The sequence below is a fragment of the Bactrocera neohumeralis genome, chromosome 2 (genome assembly GCF_024586455.1).
Source record: "Bactrocera neohumeralis isolate Rockhampton chromosome 2, APGP_CSIRO_Bneo_wtdbg2-racon-allhic-juicebox.fasta_v2, whole genome shotgun sequence".
Lineage (NCBI taxonomy): Eukaryota > Metazoa > Arthropoda > Insecta > Diptera > Tephritidae > Bactrocera > Bactrocera neohumeralis.
In genome coordinates, this window is record NC_065919.1 from 8238252 (window position 1) to 8255834 (window position 17583).

Here is a 17583-nt window from a genome sequence, read left to right on the forward strand (position 1 = left end):
TCCAAATCAGGTAATATGGGTCTGTATACTCTGCCGCAAAAAGCAGGAACTACTTTCAAAGACTGGACAATGGATGAATAAGGGACAGCAACAGGATAGTTTCCTGCGACGCATCGAGCCTGATGGCAGTAGTGTAAGTACAAAAACAACAGCACCAATATGTCCATGATACAACTCAATTATATTGTACTCGAATAGGATATCTCGCAGCAAGCCATTGTCGATCCGCACGACACACTAGACAAACGCCCGAAGCTGGAGCGAACACGCAGCGCGGCCGAAAAAGAAAATCTTCCAATGCAACGAACGGGAAGCGTGCTGCGCCGGCAATATTCCCAGCAAGAGACGCCCACAAATCGGCGTTTGTCCGCCTCCGACAGCGGCGCAGATATGAGTCCCGGGCAACAGCGTCAACGACCCATGCATCAGCAGCAGCAGCAGCAGATGCAGCAACAATATGGCACGCAAGGTGGACAGCAGCAAGCGGGTGGTGGACAGCGGGCAATTCCCGACGATGATCCACGCTATTATCAGGCATGCAATTGCAAGAAAACTGTTTGTGTTGTAAGATGTTAATTGAGATTTTCTATTAATTTACAGGGTGAACTGGATGGTTTGATGCGTCAACATCCACATCTGGCGCATCCAAGCCAGTTGCAAAAGCAGCAGCAGCAACAACAACAAGGCTATCACCAGCAGCAGTTGCAGCAGCCGCCACTGCAGCAGCAACAACAACCACATGCACAGCATGTGCAGTATCAACATCACCAACAACAACAACAACAACACCAGCAGCAGCAGCAGCAACAACACAAATATCAGCAGCCAACAGTGTCACAGCAGCAGGCGCAACAACGCAATTTACCACCACACCACCAGCAGCATCTGCCGCCTCAACAGCAACAACATCAGCAGCCACAGGCGCTGCGCTCGCATATGCAGCCTGCGTCCGCACAGGTATCGGGTGGCATGACGCAGCAACAACAACATCAGCAGCAACAACAGCAACAGCAGCGCCAGCAACTGCAACAACAACAACAGCCACTGCAACAACAAAGGCTTCCACATCAACACTCATACAGTCCACAAACGGCACAACTGCCTACGCCACCGTTTAGCGGCGGCCCAAGCGGCGCATCGTATCAGAAACCGGCGCCATTGTCGCGCAATCTCACCATAAGCGGCGGTCACGCCATGGATACGGCCAGCTATCCGCAACAACAACAGCAACAGCTTCAGCAACAACAACAACGACGCCCACTAGTCGGTGCCCAATACGGTCCACCGCAACAGCGCTCCTTCAGCAGCTCGGAAGAGGAGATACAAGCTCACATGCTAGCGCCACACTCGGCCGAATATAACTACGACGGTGAGTCGGCTCGTTTTGTCCAATTTGCATATGTTTTCTATTCTCACTCTCTAACTTTCCCTCTACAAAGTACACTTGCCACTATTTACTTGCTTTTTGAAACATTTGTGGTTTAACTAATACAATTGCTCGCACCCACTTCTCATTGAGTATTCGATTCAACTTTAATATTCGATTTTATGTTTTGAAATTTTTTACTAAAAAAATGAAATGGAAAATGACTTTTTTTAATATTTTAAATTACTATGTAACAAATTTCAAAAATTTCAAATTCCATTCAGCAGTCTTTCGAACTTGCTGCTCGCGACAGTCTCCAATAACCGCCTCATTGGTTTGTTGTCTCTTTCGTTGGGAGTAACCGCTAATATTTGCGAATGCACATTGTTTTTATTTACTTAAAATAATTTGTTTTTTTTTTTATTTATTTATTACATTTCCTGCAAATATAAATTATTTTTTTATTTGTCAGCACGAATAGCACACTTTATATTCATAAACTAGCTAGAGTGCTGAACACTAAATTAGTTTAAGTTAGACGCAAGAAGAGTTTCATTCATCTATTTGCATTGTTTTATATCAACAGTTATATACTATATATATTTATCAGGCCAGTTATCTGAGCATATGGTATATAGAACTATGGACTTATGTTTTATAAATTTACTAAGATCTAGCTTATTTGTATGCTAACTTTAGTTTAAGGAGTACTATATCCGTATATGGCATTTATGAACACATACTAATTAATTATATGTAAGCCTACAGTAGATTTATGCCAGAGCTCTTATTAAATTCTTAGATCCAGTATGGTATATTAGCTTGCTGAGCAATTTTTTATACTCTTTGCTTTCTAAATACGAGTATAGATGATTAATTATGGTTGCTAAAAACTGTAAGCTTTTAAAAATATAATTAGTATATAATTAGTAGTATTTTTCGGCGGGATCAAAACGACAGTCTACGTTCCGGTCTACGTAACCAGAACGGCCTCAGATTTTTATTCGACCAAGTATTGTCATTTCAGCTGCATTCCCCTTAATTTATTTACGATTTTTTTTTTATGCAAAAACAGCAACAACTTTTGAATGTCTATTTTTTAAAACACTTGATCTTAAATACATGTCGGTGGAACTTCGATATCTAACTACGACTCTGTAATAAAATAAAAGGCTTTGACACCTTCAATATATTTTAGCTGCCAAGGCAGATACGAGTATTTACCCATCAAGTCTTCGACACGTCCGTTCTCTCTCTCTCTCTCCCTATTTCTCTTTTATAGTAGCTTTAAAACTGTATCCCTGCAGGAAATGGCAAAAAGCCTTTAACGCTTTCGTTATATTAGCAGTTAGGTAGAGCGGGGTATTTATAAATTAAGTCTTGAACACGTCTGGTCTCTCTCTCTCTCCCCCCGTATTTTGGGAGATTTGGGCTCTCTCTCTCTCTTTTTCCTTATTTTGGGAGATCTCGTCCCTCTCTTTCCCTTCCCATTTCTCTGATCTTTACAGTAGCTTCAAAACTTCATCCCTGCTGGAAATGATGTGAAACAAAGAATTTTATTTTTGCGCAATTCTCTATGGTGACTCACAAAAGATGGAAGCTTTGATGAGTTAAAATCATTATACAACTAACATTCAACACAGTTAAGTGCTATAAGATACTGATATGATTATATTTTTTGGAACGAAATTAGAAATAAATTATCGATTTACAGAAATGTTTTGATTTTGAAATCAAAGACTTATGTTTAATTTCTTGTATCAAGAAGAAACTTCGTGGTCAAATTACAGTGCGTTTAATGGACCTAAAAACTAATTCACACAACCGAAGCGTAGTTCGAAATTGTCTACGAATCGGTGTTGATACCACGCACACAGTAATATACTATACATATATCTAGATTCCGCATGCGACTAAAGTGGCAAGTTAGCATGCCCTCACACCGCGATCCCCAACAATGAGTGTTGCAAAGTCGTGTTGCAATACAAAATGAAGCAGCAAAGAAGTCTACCAAACGAAGTAGGCTACGAGTCCTTGTTGTTGCTGCTGTAAAGTTGTACATCTTTTTGCTGTATGTTGTTTTTTCTTGTTCTTGTTTGGTTGACTTTTAATAATGTTTTTTTTTTTTTTTTTTTTTTTTGTTGGTAGCTGCTGCCCTCTTCGCTGACCTGAAAACACAATTTGCAAGCGCATAACAATAACAAAAACAAGAACAAGAACAGCAAAAGTCATAAAATATCTAGCACAACAACAAATACAAATTGTATGTAAACCACAAAAACAATTATGACCACGGCAAAGCTAGATGACGCTCCTTTGCTGGTTTTGGCGCAATTTTACGCCACAAACAGACACATATACAAGCATATATACATATTTACATGCACACACACATGCAAACCTATGCACACAGCGCTACAAAAAATGTAGAAACTTCTTCGCTTCTCCGCTCGTTGTAACAATAGCAAAACATCAGCGATAGCCACGTCAACTGCAGGCACAACAGCAGCACACAATATGCATTCCGTTACAATTGCTGCTGTGCGAATGCGCGCGTTTGTGTGTGTATTTGTAAGTGTATCGTGTGCACACAATATTTCGAGATTATTACTTTTTTGCCGTTACTTGCATTCTTTAGTTATTTTTTGTATCGAATGCTGAAACATGTTGCCGTTATTTTCCGCTCTTTTTGTTTTTTTTTTTTTGCCTGTTTGGCTCTTTCTTCGAGCATTTCCTTTGCTTTCGGACTGTGCCAATTTTTGGTTCCTTGCTCTTGGCGGCGCCATCAATATGGCTTACACAATTTGCGCGGATAGCATTTACATTTCTAGGCAACGCTAGATTCATTACGCTAATTAGAGAGCAGCAGCGAAGCGGTCGCGCATAAAACACGCTCGCAGCTACACACGCGCGCGCACATATGTCTGTGTAAAGTTATTGTAATCGCTTGGCGTCAGCGCTTAATTTGCACTTGAAGCCAATGCAAATGCAACTTTTCGCAGTTTCGTTTTTGTTTTTGTTGATTTCGCCTTTAATGCAGTTCGCGAAAATCGCAATAGTGTTGCCATTGCTGGAGCACACCTACACGCTTACTGTATATATGTATGTATGTAAGTAACGTTGGCATGTGGCTTGTAGCAAAAGTTATTTAATGACTATTTATGACAATCACAATTGTTGTTGCACTTCTAACGGTGCTCATACGTGCCACACATCTGCAACGCATTGCGAACTTAATATCGAGTTGCTGCAGTCGTTTACCGTTTGATAAAATTCAGTGCGAATTAGTGTAATTTTCCTATCTCTCATGTTTCGCGAAACAGTGATGAACAGTGCTTCTGATTAATAAAGACGCACCGCAACTTTTAAATAGCGTTAGCTGCCACAATTTGAACTCGCTCGAATTTTTTTCGTTTCAAAACAAAAAAAAGTTTTGCAAAATATTATTCTCGTTTTAATTGCAATCCTATAAACTGTATTATGTGAAAATGCAGTAATTAGTTAGATTCCAGTTAGTACGAAATGAATTTTTTTAAATAACAATGGCAACTCCATTGTGGAGCAGGGAAACATAATTGTGTGTGAAAGAGTAATTAGGACTAAAAGAAAGCCATTGCATGCCTCTTTAGGTAGTTAAAAAGTCGCAAAGAGCATATTTCCAGTTAAGTTCAAGCATTTTCTCAGCCTCCACATGTTAACCAAGCCTTTTATTTGAAAGCAAAACTTTTGTCTTTGTTCCAAAAGCCTCATGCATTTTTCAATCAGATTCCAAGTATTTGAAATGAATTTTTCTTTATTAGCTTTCCCAATGTTAGCGAAGTTTACTGAGAATGCGTTATATGCCCACGAAAAATTGGAGTTTCGCCACAAGATGGAGAGTTGTAGTTTCAGCCACCTTCGAGATTTGATTGATTTTTTAGTCGGCCTTTTATGACAGTAATATCCTGGGGGCTAGCAAATGTCTCTCGCCACAACCTTGATCGCCTTTAAAAATTATTGTAGTTCTGCTTCGTGTAAAGCATATAAATAAGATTTTTCCTTTGGGAATATTTAAGGTCTAAAGTTTATCCGGACAACTCCGCTTCGATTCAGGCCTTGAAACAAAACATAAAGCGTATCATTCACAAGTTGCCAGTCGAAATGCTCGAACGAGTCATGGAAAATTGGAGTCAACGTATGGGCCATCTGAAACGTAGTCGCGGCCAACATATGAAAGAGATGATGTTCAAAAAATAAATGTCAAAGATTATTTTTCATATTATTTCGTTTCCTAGATAGTTGTTAACTTCATAGACCCCATAGGTAATACATAAATTTAAAAATATATTACTGACACTAAGGGGGCTCGCAAAATAATGAATAATTTGCTTCAGCTCTGTGCTAGATAACCAGGGTATCATGTCATTCAAGCAGAAGAACTTATTAATTCCATATCCAAATTTATTTTCATTTGTCATTTTGCAGTGCCCGTTGTCGTCCGCAAAATAAGAACCAAATTACGCAAATGTCGTGCGGTGCGTATGAGTAACTTATGAATTATATCTGAAAATTACGGTTTTTATAAACTTAACGTGCTATTATACTCAAATGGAGCTCGTCTTATAACCTAAGCGAAACGCTTATAATCTTTAGAGTTGTTTATTGCATCTTTTAACGAACTCTATTCAGCTCATCCTATTGAGTAGTCAAAAAGTCTTTTCGTATTTCTAATCAAACTCCAACTTATTTTTGTTTATGTTTATAATAATGAATAAATAAACAAATATGCAACTTTTTGATTGACCACTTTTAGCCATTTTTCGCTAGAGACACTGTTCCATCAGTCTAAATCGAAATTTCGAAATTTCCAGAACGGAAGCGAACGAACCTTTGTTGTGCTACACAAACTGATACGGCGTCGTCTTCGTAAACTTCACACACTTCATTGGTGGCTTGCTTGGCATTCTTCCCTTTTTATACAAAAACTGCAACGACATCTATTGACAAAAGACGAAAAGATTTTTTCGAGTACCCAATTCATAAATACAAAAATATACGAATTAATTTGTTTCAGCTTTGTGCTAGATAACCAGGGTATCACGCCTTTCAAGCAGAATAACTTATTTAGTGCAAGAAAATCATCTAAATCCAAATTTTATTTTCCTTTATTATTTTTTTGCAGTGTCCGTTGTCGTTTGAAAAACAAAACAAATTTCGTAAATGTTGATCGGTGCGTATGAGTAACTTATAAATTGTATCAGAAAAATACAGTTTGGTGTATTTTATAAACTTATCGTGCTATCCGACTTAAATGTAGCTCGTCTCTAAGTGAAACACAGTTCTAGTTATAATTACAGTTATAGTTTTGGGTGTTTATTAGTGCTTTTTCTAACGAACTCAATTCAGCTTATCGTAGTATTCTATACAGATAACAGTCAGTTTGACTTCAGAGAGATAGAATAGTGATATCTGTCATCCCTTGTCGTATATCGAGTTAAAATTCATCTGCGTCACACGGAGTTTCCGCATATTCAAGTATTCATTAACGTTCTTTTGATAATTTTAGAGTGTCAACTTTCTGGACCCACTTCTTTGTAAAGTGACTAAAAATCATTTTGTCGATATTATTGAAGCTTTCGTTCTACATTCAGCATCTTCGATGTTCAATTGAATTCTACGGAACATAGCAAACAACTTTTGAGTGATTGAAACTTCAGTTGCTGAGCTCGAAAAATATTCACCAATTTGAGCTTTGTCCGACTGCTGTGTGTTTTGAATGTTAGATCTAACAACAAAACATATGATGCAATTCTGGTGCCGCCGGTTCTGTAAAATTGTATGAACCTTACAGCCCGAGGTATTGTAAATATATGGGGATAGTGAGTGCTATGTGTAGTCAAAATGTCAATTAGGCGCGGCTCTAAAATACATTCAGTGCATGATGCGGTGATGCTATTCTCATAGAGGTATTTTCGGTTTCTTCTTGTAAACATCCGTAGTTCTTTGACTTATTTGAGAGTGTAATCTTCTTGAATTTCTTTGCATCATATTAGTTACAAGCTGGTATATACATATATGTATATGGTATACGCTTTTGGCTGAAATACATATGCAAGAATATGAAAATGAACTAAAAACTACAAAACAAGAAATAAATGAAGAGGTGAATGAATAGCTCAAACATTACAAAAATGCAACAAAATATATCACAAAAGTAGCAGCAAATGCGCTCAAAGACCACCAAGCAGATATGGAAAGCGCCAACGATTGATGCCACAACTCAACACAGCAACTGTGGTGAGTTTAAACACAAACGCAACTCAAATACACTCAACTCATTTTTCCACTCACGCAGCAACACTGGAAAGCATGTGACCTAACGAATTGTGCTCACTCCATTGCTCTGCTGCATGACATCTGCCACATGCGGTGGAAAGCTATTACATAGGTACAAGCGTATAGCGTATTGTATGCGTGGCGCGTACGAATTGTATCGCTTCCAAACATTGACAGTGCGTGGCTTCCAAGTACCGGCCACCAAGCCCCGCATGTAAAGCTGTTGTTCTCTTCTATTTTCACTCCGCAGTCTCAGTCTCGCAGCACAAATATTACTGTCATTGAGTTCGCGTTAAAATGCGGCGAATTGGAATGTGCTCGTGTGTGGTGCAATGAGAGCGCAGAGCACAAGTTACGGCGAACTTCAGCGAAAAAAGTGAAATAAATATTTTCATTGTCATTGGAAAGCAAGTGCACGTTCATATGAGCATTGTAAGCGCGCTGGTGGTGAATACGCTCGTTTGCTACTATTTTTTTTTATAGTATAGTCTCAAAAACACACAACGCAAACAAAACCAAGCGCTGTTTGTAGTTATGAATCGGTCTGTGTGAGTATGTCTATGTGTGTGTATGAGTTGAGGCAAGTCCTGCTTTTATCAGCGGAACGCTACGCATTGCCTTTGTATCCTAAAGCAAACCTACATTTGTTGGCTTTGTTGCATTTCCACATGCAAAATGTGACGATATGTATGTATGTTGTGCATGAAGTGGGTTTTATAAAGTACGCTTTGTTTTCGTTTTGTTGCAGCATACTCACATATCAGTCAATCAAACTGCCACAACGTGTGTGATTGGCGTGCCACTGCTGTCCATTAACGTTTAAGTGTGCATATTTATAATGTAAAGACCCATTTAATATCTAAATTGCGGAAATGTGCTGATGGTGAAGATGAAATAAAGAAATGCTGCACAGAGTTCAATGACATGACACTAAAAACTTCTTGAAAGCGGTGTTGAAGAAGTTTATTGTTTTCTATCTGGTAAGCAACTTGTGGTATACTAGTTGACAACTAATTCAGCGCCACTTTCAAACTTGAAATCACCGTTAAGGTGGATGTTCCAAGTCTGCAAGAGAAGACTTAGTTCTCAAGCGCATGGATTGTAGCATAATTGGGTTCTTAGAACGCCTCGTGCTGGCTAACATGCATATTTTAGCTAATAAATCGAGCGTTGTGTTGACACCGCCTTATAGATGGAAATAGCTACCACCTTACAGTGACTCCAATTTATAGTATTTTCAAGTCAGTCTGTCTTCATTTTTTATAATAAATACTAAGTGATATTCACTTATCACTTTTAATTGTATTTATACAACTTTCGCTATTCACTTACGAGCAATGTCGACTGTAAAGTCTATTACTTGGCAAGCTGACCCACATTACACGCTCGAAATGGGCTCTATTTCAATTAGCACACAAAGATGTCAACAACGGCGAAGCCAATGGCCAATAGCCAAACGCTGCTGCGTATGTATGCAACAACAACAATGCAACATTTAAAAAAGATTTACTAGCAATAAATATAATAACAACAATAAGACAAACAAGCAGCTGGTGAAAGCAACTCATTCACAATAGAGCGCATTTCCAGCGAAACAACTAAGAAACGGCACAGAAACGAAAGCAAAACGAAACAGAAACAATTGAATGACAGAAACAGCAGCTTTAGCAGCTTTACATGCGCGTACAAGTCCTGCGACGAATGGTAAACGAAGCGCTTGCAACAGACACACAAAACAGCGACGAGCCAAACACCCACCAGTTTGGTTGATGTTGTTTTTGCTGCAACATTTGGCCGAAATAATTCACATGCAAACGAAGCATTTGTTGTTACTGCTACTACAAGTCGTTTATGTGACTGTGCTTGTGCGTGTGAGTGTGTTGGTTTGTGATAGCGTGACTATATTTTTAGTTGAGGCAGCTCGTGGAAGCGTTGCCGTGGAATGACACTGGAAGTGCATAAAAATATTCTGCCACAGCTTTTAGCAAAATCGAAATGAAATTAGTTTTCGATGAACTTCAAAACGGTGTAAACATTTTGGGCGAGCTTACAATGCGCGCATCAAGCATTCAAGTGTTGAAGAGGCTGAGCGTTAGAAAAAAGCAGCTTTGCGCACTAAATTAAATAAATTCCATGCAATTTCAGTGAAACATAATAAACAAATAGCAACAATAAGCCAGCAAGCAACGTAAATCAGTTGGCATACAACGGATTTTCGGATTTTACTGTGTGCGCTGTGAGCCAAGCGTACAGCGTGGCGTATGAGTAACATATAAATTGTATCGAATATTTCGTGGCGCTGCAATGTGTGTGCGTTACGCGTGACATATGTTACCCTAAAAGTGCGAAAAAATGTTAACTAATGCATAAATGCTACAGTGTTGCTAGTTTTTAAGAAAAATAATTCTTTGTAGTTGCGTGCATTTATACAAATGTGCTTGGAAATATGTATTGTGAAGTGTTTTCGCTAAATGTCCTTGAGTTGACGGGCATTCAGAAGGTGGCTCATGGCAAGCAGCAGCACACATGAAATGAGCAGGCCTAGGGTTACACTTTACGCACAAAAAGGTGTAAAACTATATGTATCTAAACATATATGTATGTATGTGTGTGTATGTTGAATATAAACAGCAAATATGTGCGCAGCAGCGTTGCATAGACTAAAATAAAAGCAAAAAAAAAAAAATATTTTAATATTGGTTAATAAATAATAATAAAATAATGCTGGAAAATGTGATGCAAAGTGCTAAAGTTGAGCAATCTTGCAAAATGCTACTAAAGTGAAATAAAAAATGAACAAAAATCAATGCTCAATGTAGTGAACCAAAACGGCGTATACGCGAAACAAGCAAAAGCTACCAATAAAATTAATAAAAAAGAGGTAAAAAGCTAAAAAAATGTGCTTAAAAGTAAAATCTAATAAATAAAAAGTGTTAATAATAAAAAAAGAATGTTATTTAAGCAAAATCTTAACCAAAAAGTGCGCTAAAATATTTTATACCGCTTACGCTGTGAAATTCTAAGCAAGTGCAGCTAGCAGCTGTCATGCCAAGCGCAAGGAAAATCAATGAAAGCAATCAATTTTGCGCGTCGTCTCGTTAATTTCTACTGGTTTTCCAATTCTACTTCATTTTGATTGTGTTGCTGCCGAGTTCGTTGCGCTAGGGCGCTCGACGACAGTTAATTATAGCGCTGCGTACACCCATCCACGCTCAACCTGGGTTATGCACAATATATTTACAACAATAAATTAAATAATTAACAGTAGTTTTCCATAACGATAAACTCCTTCAAAACTCTGATGTTGAAACTGCTCCTGTTTTCCTTTGAGTTTGCCACCAATACATATGCTGCATTGGTGCCATATGCTCGCTGTCGCTCACAGCACAAATATAGAGGTCACCTACTCCACGACTGCGGCGTTCAGAATAGTTTATAGTATGAATTGCTGATTTCTTTCTTCACTCCTTTATGCCGTGTTTCGCTATGCATAAACTCGCTTCCTGCCGCTTTGTTGTATTGGGTTGCTCCATTTACGTCCTACGCCAGCTGGCATACTCGCACACACACATACACGCATACGTGTGATGACTTGTAAAAATAACTCAGATGTACACGAAAACACGCACACACACAAAAGTTTCTCTAGATGTATCTACTAACACACATATACACATACATACATACGTTATATATATAGATTATATATATTTTTATATACGCTCACGTTCGCGTCTCAGCGTCGTGTTCGTATTGCACGCTTGACTGCTTGGTGTTTCTTCCTAAGGTCATCCGCATTCTCCAACCAGCCACTTTTTTACCGCCCACCAATGGCACATGCCACATGTCGCTGTTAGGCATGGCAAAGCGTGCAAAATCTGATGACTTCTTCGTCTGTATGCAAATGTGTGTGTGTGTGTGTAATATTAACATTTTATTTTAGTTAGAGTTGTTAGTTGCTTTGCTAAGAAACCTCTCGGTTAGCTGCTATAGAGGTAAATACTGCAGCTTTTCCGTTACTACTGAGATCTCTTTAAGGTTAGTAGCCTTCCATGTATTTGATGGCATCTCTGCGTTTACTTTTCAACTCAACTCAAACTCTACACCGAAGTTCTAAAATATTTTTAATCCCAGCTTCTGGTACCCTCCACCGACACATTCTCTTTCGCACTGACTGAAAAGGTAACCGAAAAAGAAATCCACCCTCACCATAATCTAAGGTGTGTTTTTTCGGCTATAGTTTACCGTTTCTCTATAGCTTTGCAGTTATCAACGAGTTACTCCTGCTTCATTCCATTTTTTAAGCCACATAAACTTAACTGTGTGATGAATTTAATGGCAGGAGTTGCTGAGAATGAGCATTTGATGAGATTTGCCTTATTCACAGTTCCTGTAAAGATGTCTACTATGAGCACAAAATAGTAAAACTTTGTTCATAATTTGAAAATTTTTAATTGGTTCGTCAAAATTTATATCGTCCCACTCAAATTAACCGCCTTGACCCCAACACACTTGTGCCAATTGACTCAGAACGGTATCCCCGGAGCGGTCGTTTGTGTTTGCTCAATAGCCAGAAGTCACACGAAGCTAAATACGAATACTGTGGTTACGGCACGATACGATATTGGTTGAAAATTGGCGAAAAACTCAGGAAGAACCAATGCAGTAAGCGACGGTGCATTATCGTGGGGCAAAAACCAAGAGTTGTTGGCCCGTAATTCCTGCCTCTTTTTACGAATAGCTTCGAGCATACGACGCATAACACTCAAATATTATTACTTGTTTACAGTTTGGCCAGGCGGAGGGAATTCGAAGTGCACCACACCTCGATAATCAAAGAAAACTGTCAACGTAACCTTGATTTTTGACCTGCTTGGACGTAGGTCTTTCGGCTTTGGCTCAACTTTGCCACGATATTCGGCAGGCTCATTGTTTTTTTCAGGGTCGTAAGCATAGATCCAAGATACATCGCCAGCAATAATAAGTTTCATGACAACCTGGTAGTCGGAAAGCATTGTTTCACAGACGTTAACGCGACGCTGTTTTTTTTTTCGAAAAAAATTTACAGATTTTTAAATCAACCGTGCTTTCACTTTCCTTAGGCCCAAATAATCTTTCAAAATGGTTTTCACAGATCCTTTCGATATTCCAACGATGCCAGTAAGATCTCTGACTGTTAATCGTCGGTTCTGAAGCACGAGTTCCTTTATTTTATTGACGTGTTCATCATCAGTTGATGTTGATGGGCTTCCTGGACGTGGTTCATCGCGTTCTCGACCTTCTCTGAATAATTTGTACCAATCAAAAACACTTGCGCGCAACAAACAATTATCACCCCAGGTCTTTTATAATATTCTGAACGTTTCGAAACCAGAAATTTTATTTCGCCCGTAAAATTTAATGAAATGTCTATGTTGAATAATTTCCTTTAATTTACCTAGGAAAAATATTTCGAAGAATGGGTGATCGCGCGAGGTTTAAATGAAAAATTCCTATTTTTTTACTCACTTTAGAAGGTACAGATTCTATTTGGCTTATTTGGTTGAATTAGGGGATTAACACCACTTCGAGTACACAAATAATCGAGAACTTTCCGAAACCTTAAAGTTGATTCGGCAAATAGATTCGGTTATATAACCGTATTTTTAACGCTCTGCCAAAGTGTTCGACCCGGGTCCCAAAATATTAAACATCATTTCCTCGAAACGCCATTTCAGACTCGGTTAGCAAAAACTTCTCGTAAACGGCTGGATCGGTCCGGTCTTAAAAATTTCAGTCCACCTTTCTGTGATGTGTTTGTCAACTAATGATGGGAAGAATAAGATTTCTATAATAATTGCGATTTTTTAAGCCATTCGAAATTTTTTTTTGCAAAAAATGCCTTTTTTCCCGGCCAGCCATTTTATCAAAAATCAAAATTTCAATTACCACTTCGGTTAATACTTGTATTCTTCTTTATAAAAACATATTTTTCTTTGGATTGGAGTTAATTTTATGCAGAAAATTTTCCTCAAAGACAGATTTTTTTTGAAGGTTCTCCTGGAGATTTGCAGGAAAATTTTTCAAAATAAACAAAATTCCTCATAAAAATAATTCACAAAAAATGCGTTTGTTACTAATTGCAAGTGGATACAGCCCCATAAAGCGTACAATAACTATTTATAGACGAATCCGCAATAAATATTTCGTTAGATTAGTGATGTGATAATCAGAGAAGTAATTTAATCTTGTACAGGCAATAAAATAGCGCTTACGAAATATATACATAGCATGCGAAAGAAAAGTCAAATTCCATTTTGGCGTGAATGGCTTTGTGTCCAGCTTTTTTTCCGAATTTATAAAGATGCAGTGTGAGAGCTCCATATATTTTAAACTAGATGAGACGTTCAGCTCTCTAACTAATTAGTAATTTGCCTTAAAACAATTAGCAAATTGAAAATTTATAGTAATTAATGTTGATTGTTTTTAAAAAGTTTACAATCCACAACATTTATCGTAAACAGGACAAAGACTATTTTATAGGTTTATTTTTGATGTTAATACGCCATAAGTTTTTCCTCTATAAAATCTCGAAAATTAGATGCCAAGTCAGTCGACAAGATCTGCAGCCTGACTTTTCAAATGTCCCCAGCCTGAGCTTTTGTATGTATTTCAATAAGAGAGCCTCAAATTTCATAGTTTTGATGACACACATGTAAATATCTCTCGAAATAATTCTATAAAAAATGTGGGCCTAAAAGTTAAAAATTATAGACCACAATTTTTTTTTTTAAATCCGAATAATCGTAATATTTTTTGACCTATGTATATATATAATTCAAGGAAAGCAACTTAAACTTGGAGGCCCTATGTTCCACCTAGGAACTACGGGAAAGTATATATAGAACTTAATTACTTAAAACAACAGTTTAAATAATGTTTTTAATATACAAATAACGGCGTATAAAACACAAAAAAAAAAAACAACAAAACTATTGCATAAAACTACAGCAAGTTTTATGAAAGGTTTTTACACTCAAAAAACAGCAACACTGTGAAGTGCGTGAATTCCACAAAAATGCCGTAAAAACGCGCCAAGAATCGTTAATAAAACTTTATTACAAACGAATACAAATTTTTTAATTAAAACCTAAAAAACTCTACTTTGGATATAAAAAGCGCAAGGTAGGTCGAAACAACAAAAACAAACTCTCTTTTAAACGCTGTGGCAGCATTAATAAATCATATAAAATAAATTTGACTGCTACTTACGTATTTACCTTTATATAAATATTTCAATTTATGTCGAATACCAAATGTTTTGTTGTTTTTGTACACCAACAAATAGAAAAGTGCTTATGCCTGGAAACAAAAAGAGCAGAACACGCTTACTTTGCATTGCTGTAAACGCCTCAATGCCAGAATTGCACACAACTACAAAAACAAGACACACAAAAATTTGGAGAAATAAAAAAATGCGGAAAAATTTCACACAATAAAAAATTACTAAAAGACGCAAGTCATGGCACACAAAGAAACATCCCAATAATCACTTACATATTTGTTGTCATAAACGCCGCCATCAGAAAATAAATACTATACATCTGTATCACAAAAACAAAAAAAAAAATTAAAAAAAAAATAATAACAAAAGCAAACAATAATTAATACCAAATGTAAACGAAATAAATCAATAACCAAATAAAGACACGAAAACTAAAATCATAGCAACAACAGCAAAACAAAATTTCAATACAATATTTCATGCATTGATACCGTCATACCAGCACCAGCATACATAGAAACATACATGCATATTTACATAAGTAGCTCCATATACTCGTATATACTAGACAAGCTATATATTAGCGCTAAAGCTACAAAGTATATATATACATATATAACATAAATATGTTTGCATCTACATATGTATATAAATTTATATGTTAATAAACAATTATATAGCTTTGTAGTCATAGCTGAGACAATGTATGCGAGAGAGGATCAATAGAATATGCTACGAATGATTTGTGTGCACCACAAAGCGCCGCTAAGTAAAGCGAAAGTACATAAGCGCACATAATAGTAAATACAATGCACCAGCGCATACATGCAAACAATCTTACACATAACTGGTTCGGCTTTTTAGACAAATACTAGCAAATATTTAAATTTGTATTTCTTGCATTTCTAAAGCACCGTTAGCGAACCTTTCAGAGAGAGTCTGTAAAAGTGTTTCAGTATGCGTTTCAAATTTATGTTTCCTGCATTTTTATCAAACTCCACTGTACAGTTCAATTGCTTAAGCAGACCTTGTTAAACATATGATTAGTAGAGACTCATTTTCGAAGAGTTGAAAGCAAAAATTATCATATTTTTTGCAGATTATCTAAGCGCAAATCATTCAAACTTGAGTAGTTCACAGACATGTCATCATATCACATTAACAGGTCTTTGATTGGGTTTTTCAACTCGAGAAATACTCGTACAGTTTCCATTTCATCACTTTTTTTTATTCAGGCAACCGAAATACATTGCAAAAACATTCATTAAAGATACTATAAACTCTGAAAAGTTGCCCGAACTACAAGGTTCCTAAAAAGGCATCTCTATGCCCTTGTGATCAAATAAGTGTTAATTTTCATATTTTAAGAATGAAAACATATACATATACGTATGAAAATTTTTTAAACATGGAAATAAACATGAATTCTAAGTAATATTATATTATGCATCACAGCAGATTTTCAAAGAAGCCTTGGTACAAGATGAACAGTGATAAACTTCCTAAATCCGTAAAGATAAACAATTTGACCCTTGGAAACTATTTTATTGAGGTATCTTAAAGATATAAACGTTATGAGCATCGACTATGAAGCGGTCTATTAATCGCAACTCTTTTTAATACTTTTTGGCTGACAAATTCTGCATCACCGCTCGATGTGCGCTTGGAGTTGTAGCAGATCTAATTGTAGTTCTTTGGCATGAAATATGAAGCACTCCTATTCAGAATTTTTCAAAACGAAGTTGCTGCCATTAAGTTGGCGGTATATTTACTGCCCTGGAGTGCAGTCTACTTCAAAGAAGTGACTGTCTACTCTGATAGCAGGGCGTTGATACCAGCCTTGAGCTTACTAATCGTGCGTTCAACGCTGGTTAAGGAATGTCTAACCTCATTATTAATGGCAGCGGGTTACTTTCTGATAAGACTAGTATTATTACCAACCCACAGCGGAATCGCAGGTTACTGTAAAGCTGATAATATTGTGGTACCTGTCACGTCATCAATACAATGGAAATAGATTTGTACTCCACGCTATTTGTGTGTTCTCCTACTGCATAGTTGGGTTTACCGGGAACTTAATCAGCCCTGGACTACCATCGGTTCATGCGTGTCGCGAAATTCTTTTGGCTCAAGAGCGATAGTAAAAGATCCAGTCAGCATTTGCATTTAGTTCGGCCAGCCTTAAGTTAAGTTTCAATAGATCATTTTCCAATCGAGTTAAATGCTGTAAGCTTGAGAATCTGACCGGATCCCAACTGCTAAAGATGTATGAAAGAAACCGCTATGAAACATTTCAACCTTGATTGTCTCTTGCGAGATCAAGGCTTAAACATTTGGCTTTTCATATTCTCTATCTACCGAAAAATGAGTAGCGCTTTGCTGACTTATAAGATTAGATAAAGGAGCGCTATTTTTAAAGCTTCTGAAAATACTACACATACTAATAGTCCAAGTGCGATTAGCCATAAAACTAACCTAACAGATTTCTCTTCTTCTTCTCTCTTCCCAAAAGTGGATCCAAAATATTTTTTGTAAGAAAACGTCGAAAATTCTGTTCACTCAAACATTTCTGTCGATTTACTGATCAACTGAGTTTTTTTCTTTAAGTACGCTGAAAAAAAACGTACTCTTCTGAATC

At 37.2% G+C, this 17583-nt stretch overlaps 1 protein-coding gene across 11 annotated transcripts in view; it reads left to right on the forward strand.

Annotated features, from left to right (window-relative positions):
• Window positions 1-17583, forward strand: part of LOC126750905 (regulating synaptic membrane exocytosis protein 2) — a 99858-nt gene that overhangs the window by 32407 nt on the left and 49868 nt on the right. For all 11 annotated transcript variants that reach the window (XR_007665832.1, XM_050460694.1, XM_050460695.1 and 8 more), the window contains exons 5-7: window positions 11-133; window positions 199-534; window positions 601-1369. Coding sequence is in view for 10 of the 11 variants with exons in the window: in XM_050460694.1 (XP_050316651.1) it covers window positions 11-133; window positions 199-534; window positions 601-1369 (1228 nt within the window). In the remaining variant the exon portion in view is untranslated. The remainder of the gene's footprint in view (window positions 1-10; window positions 134-198; window positions 535-600; window positions 1370-17583) is intronic.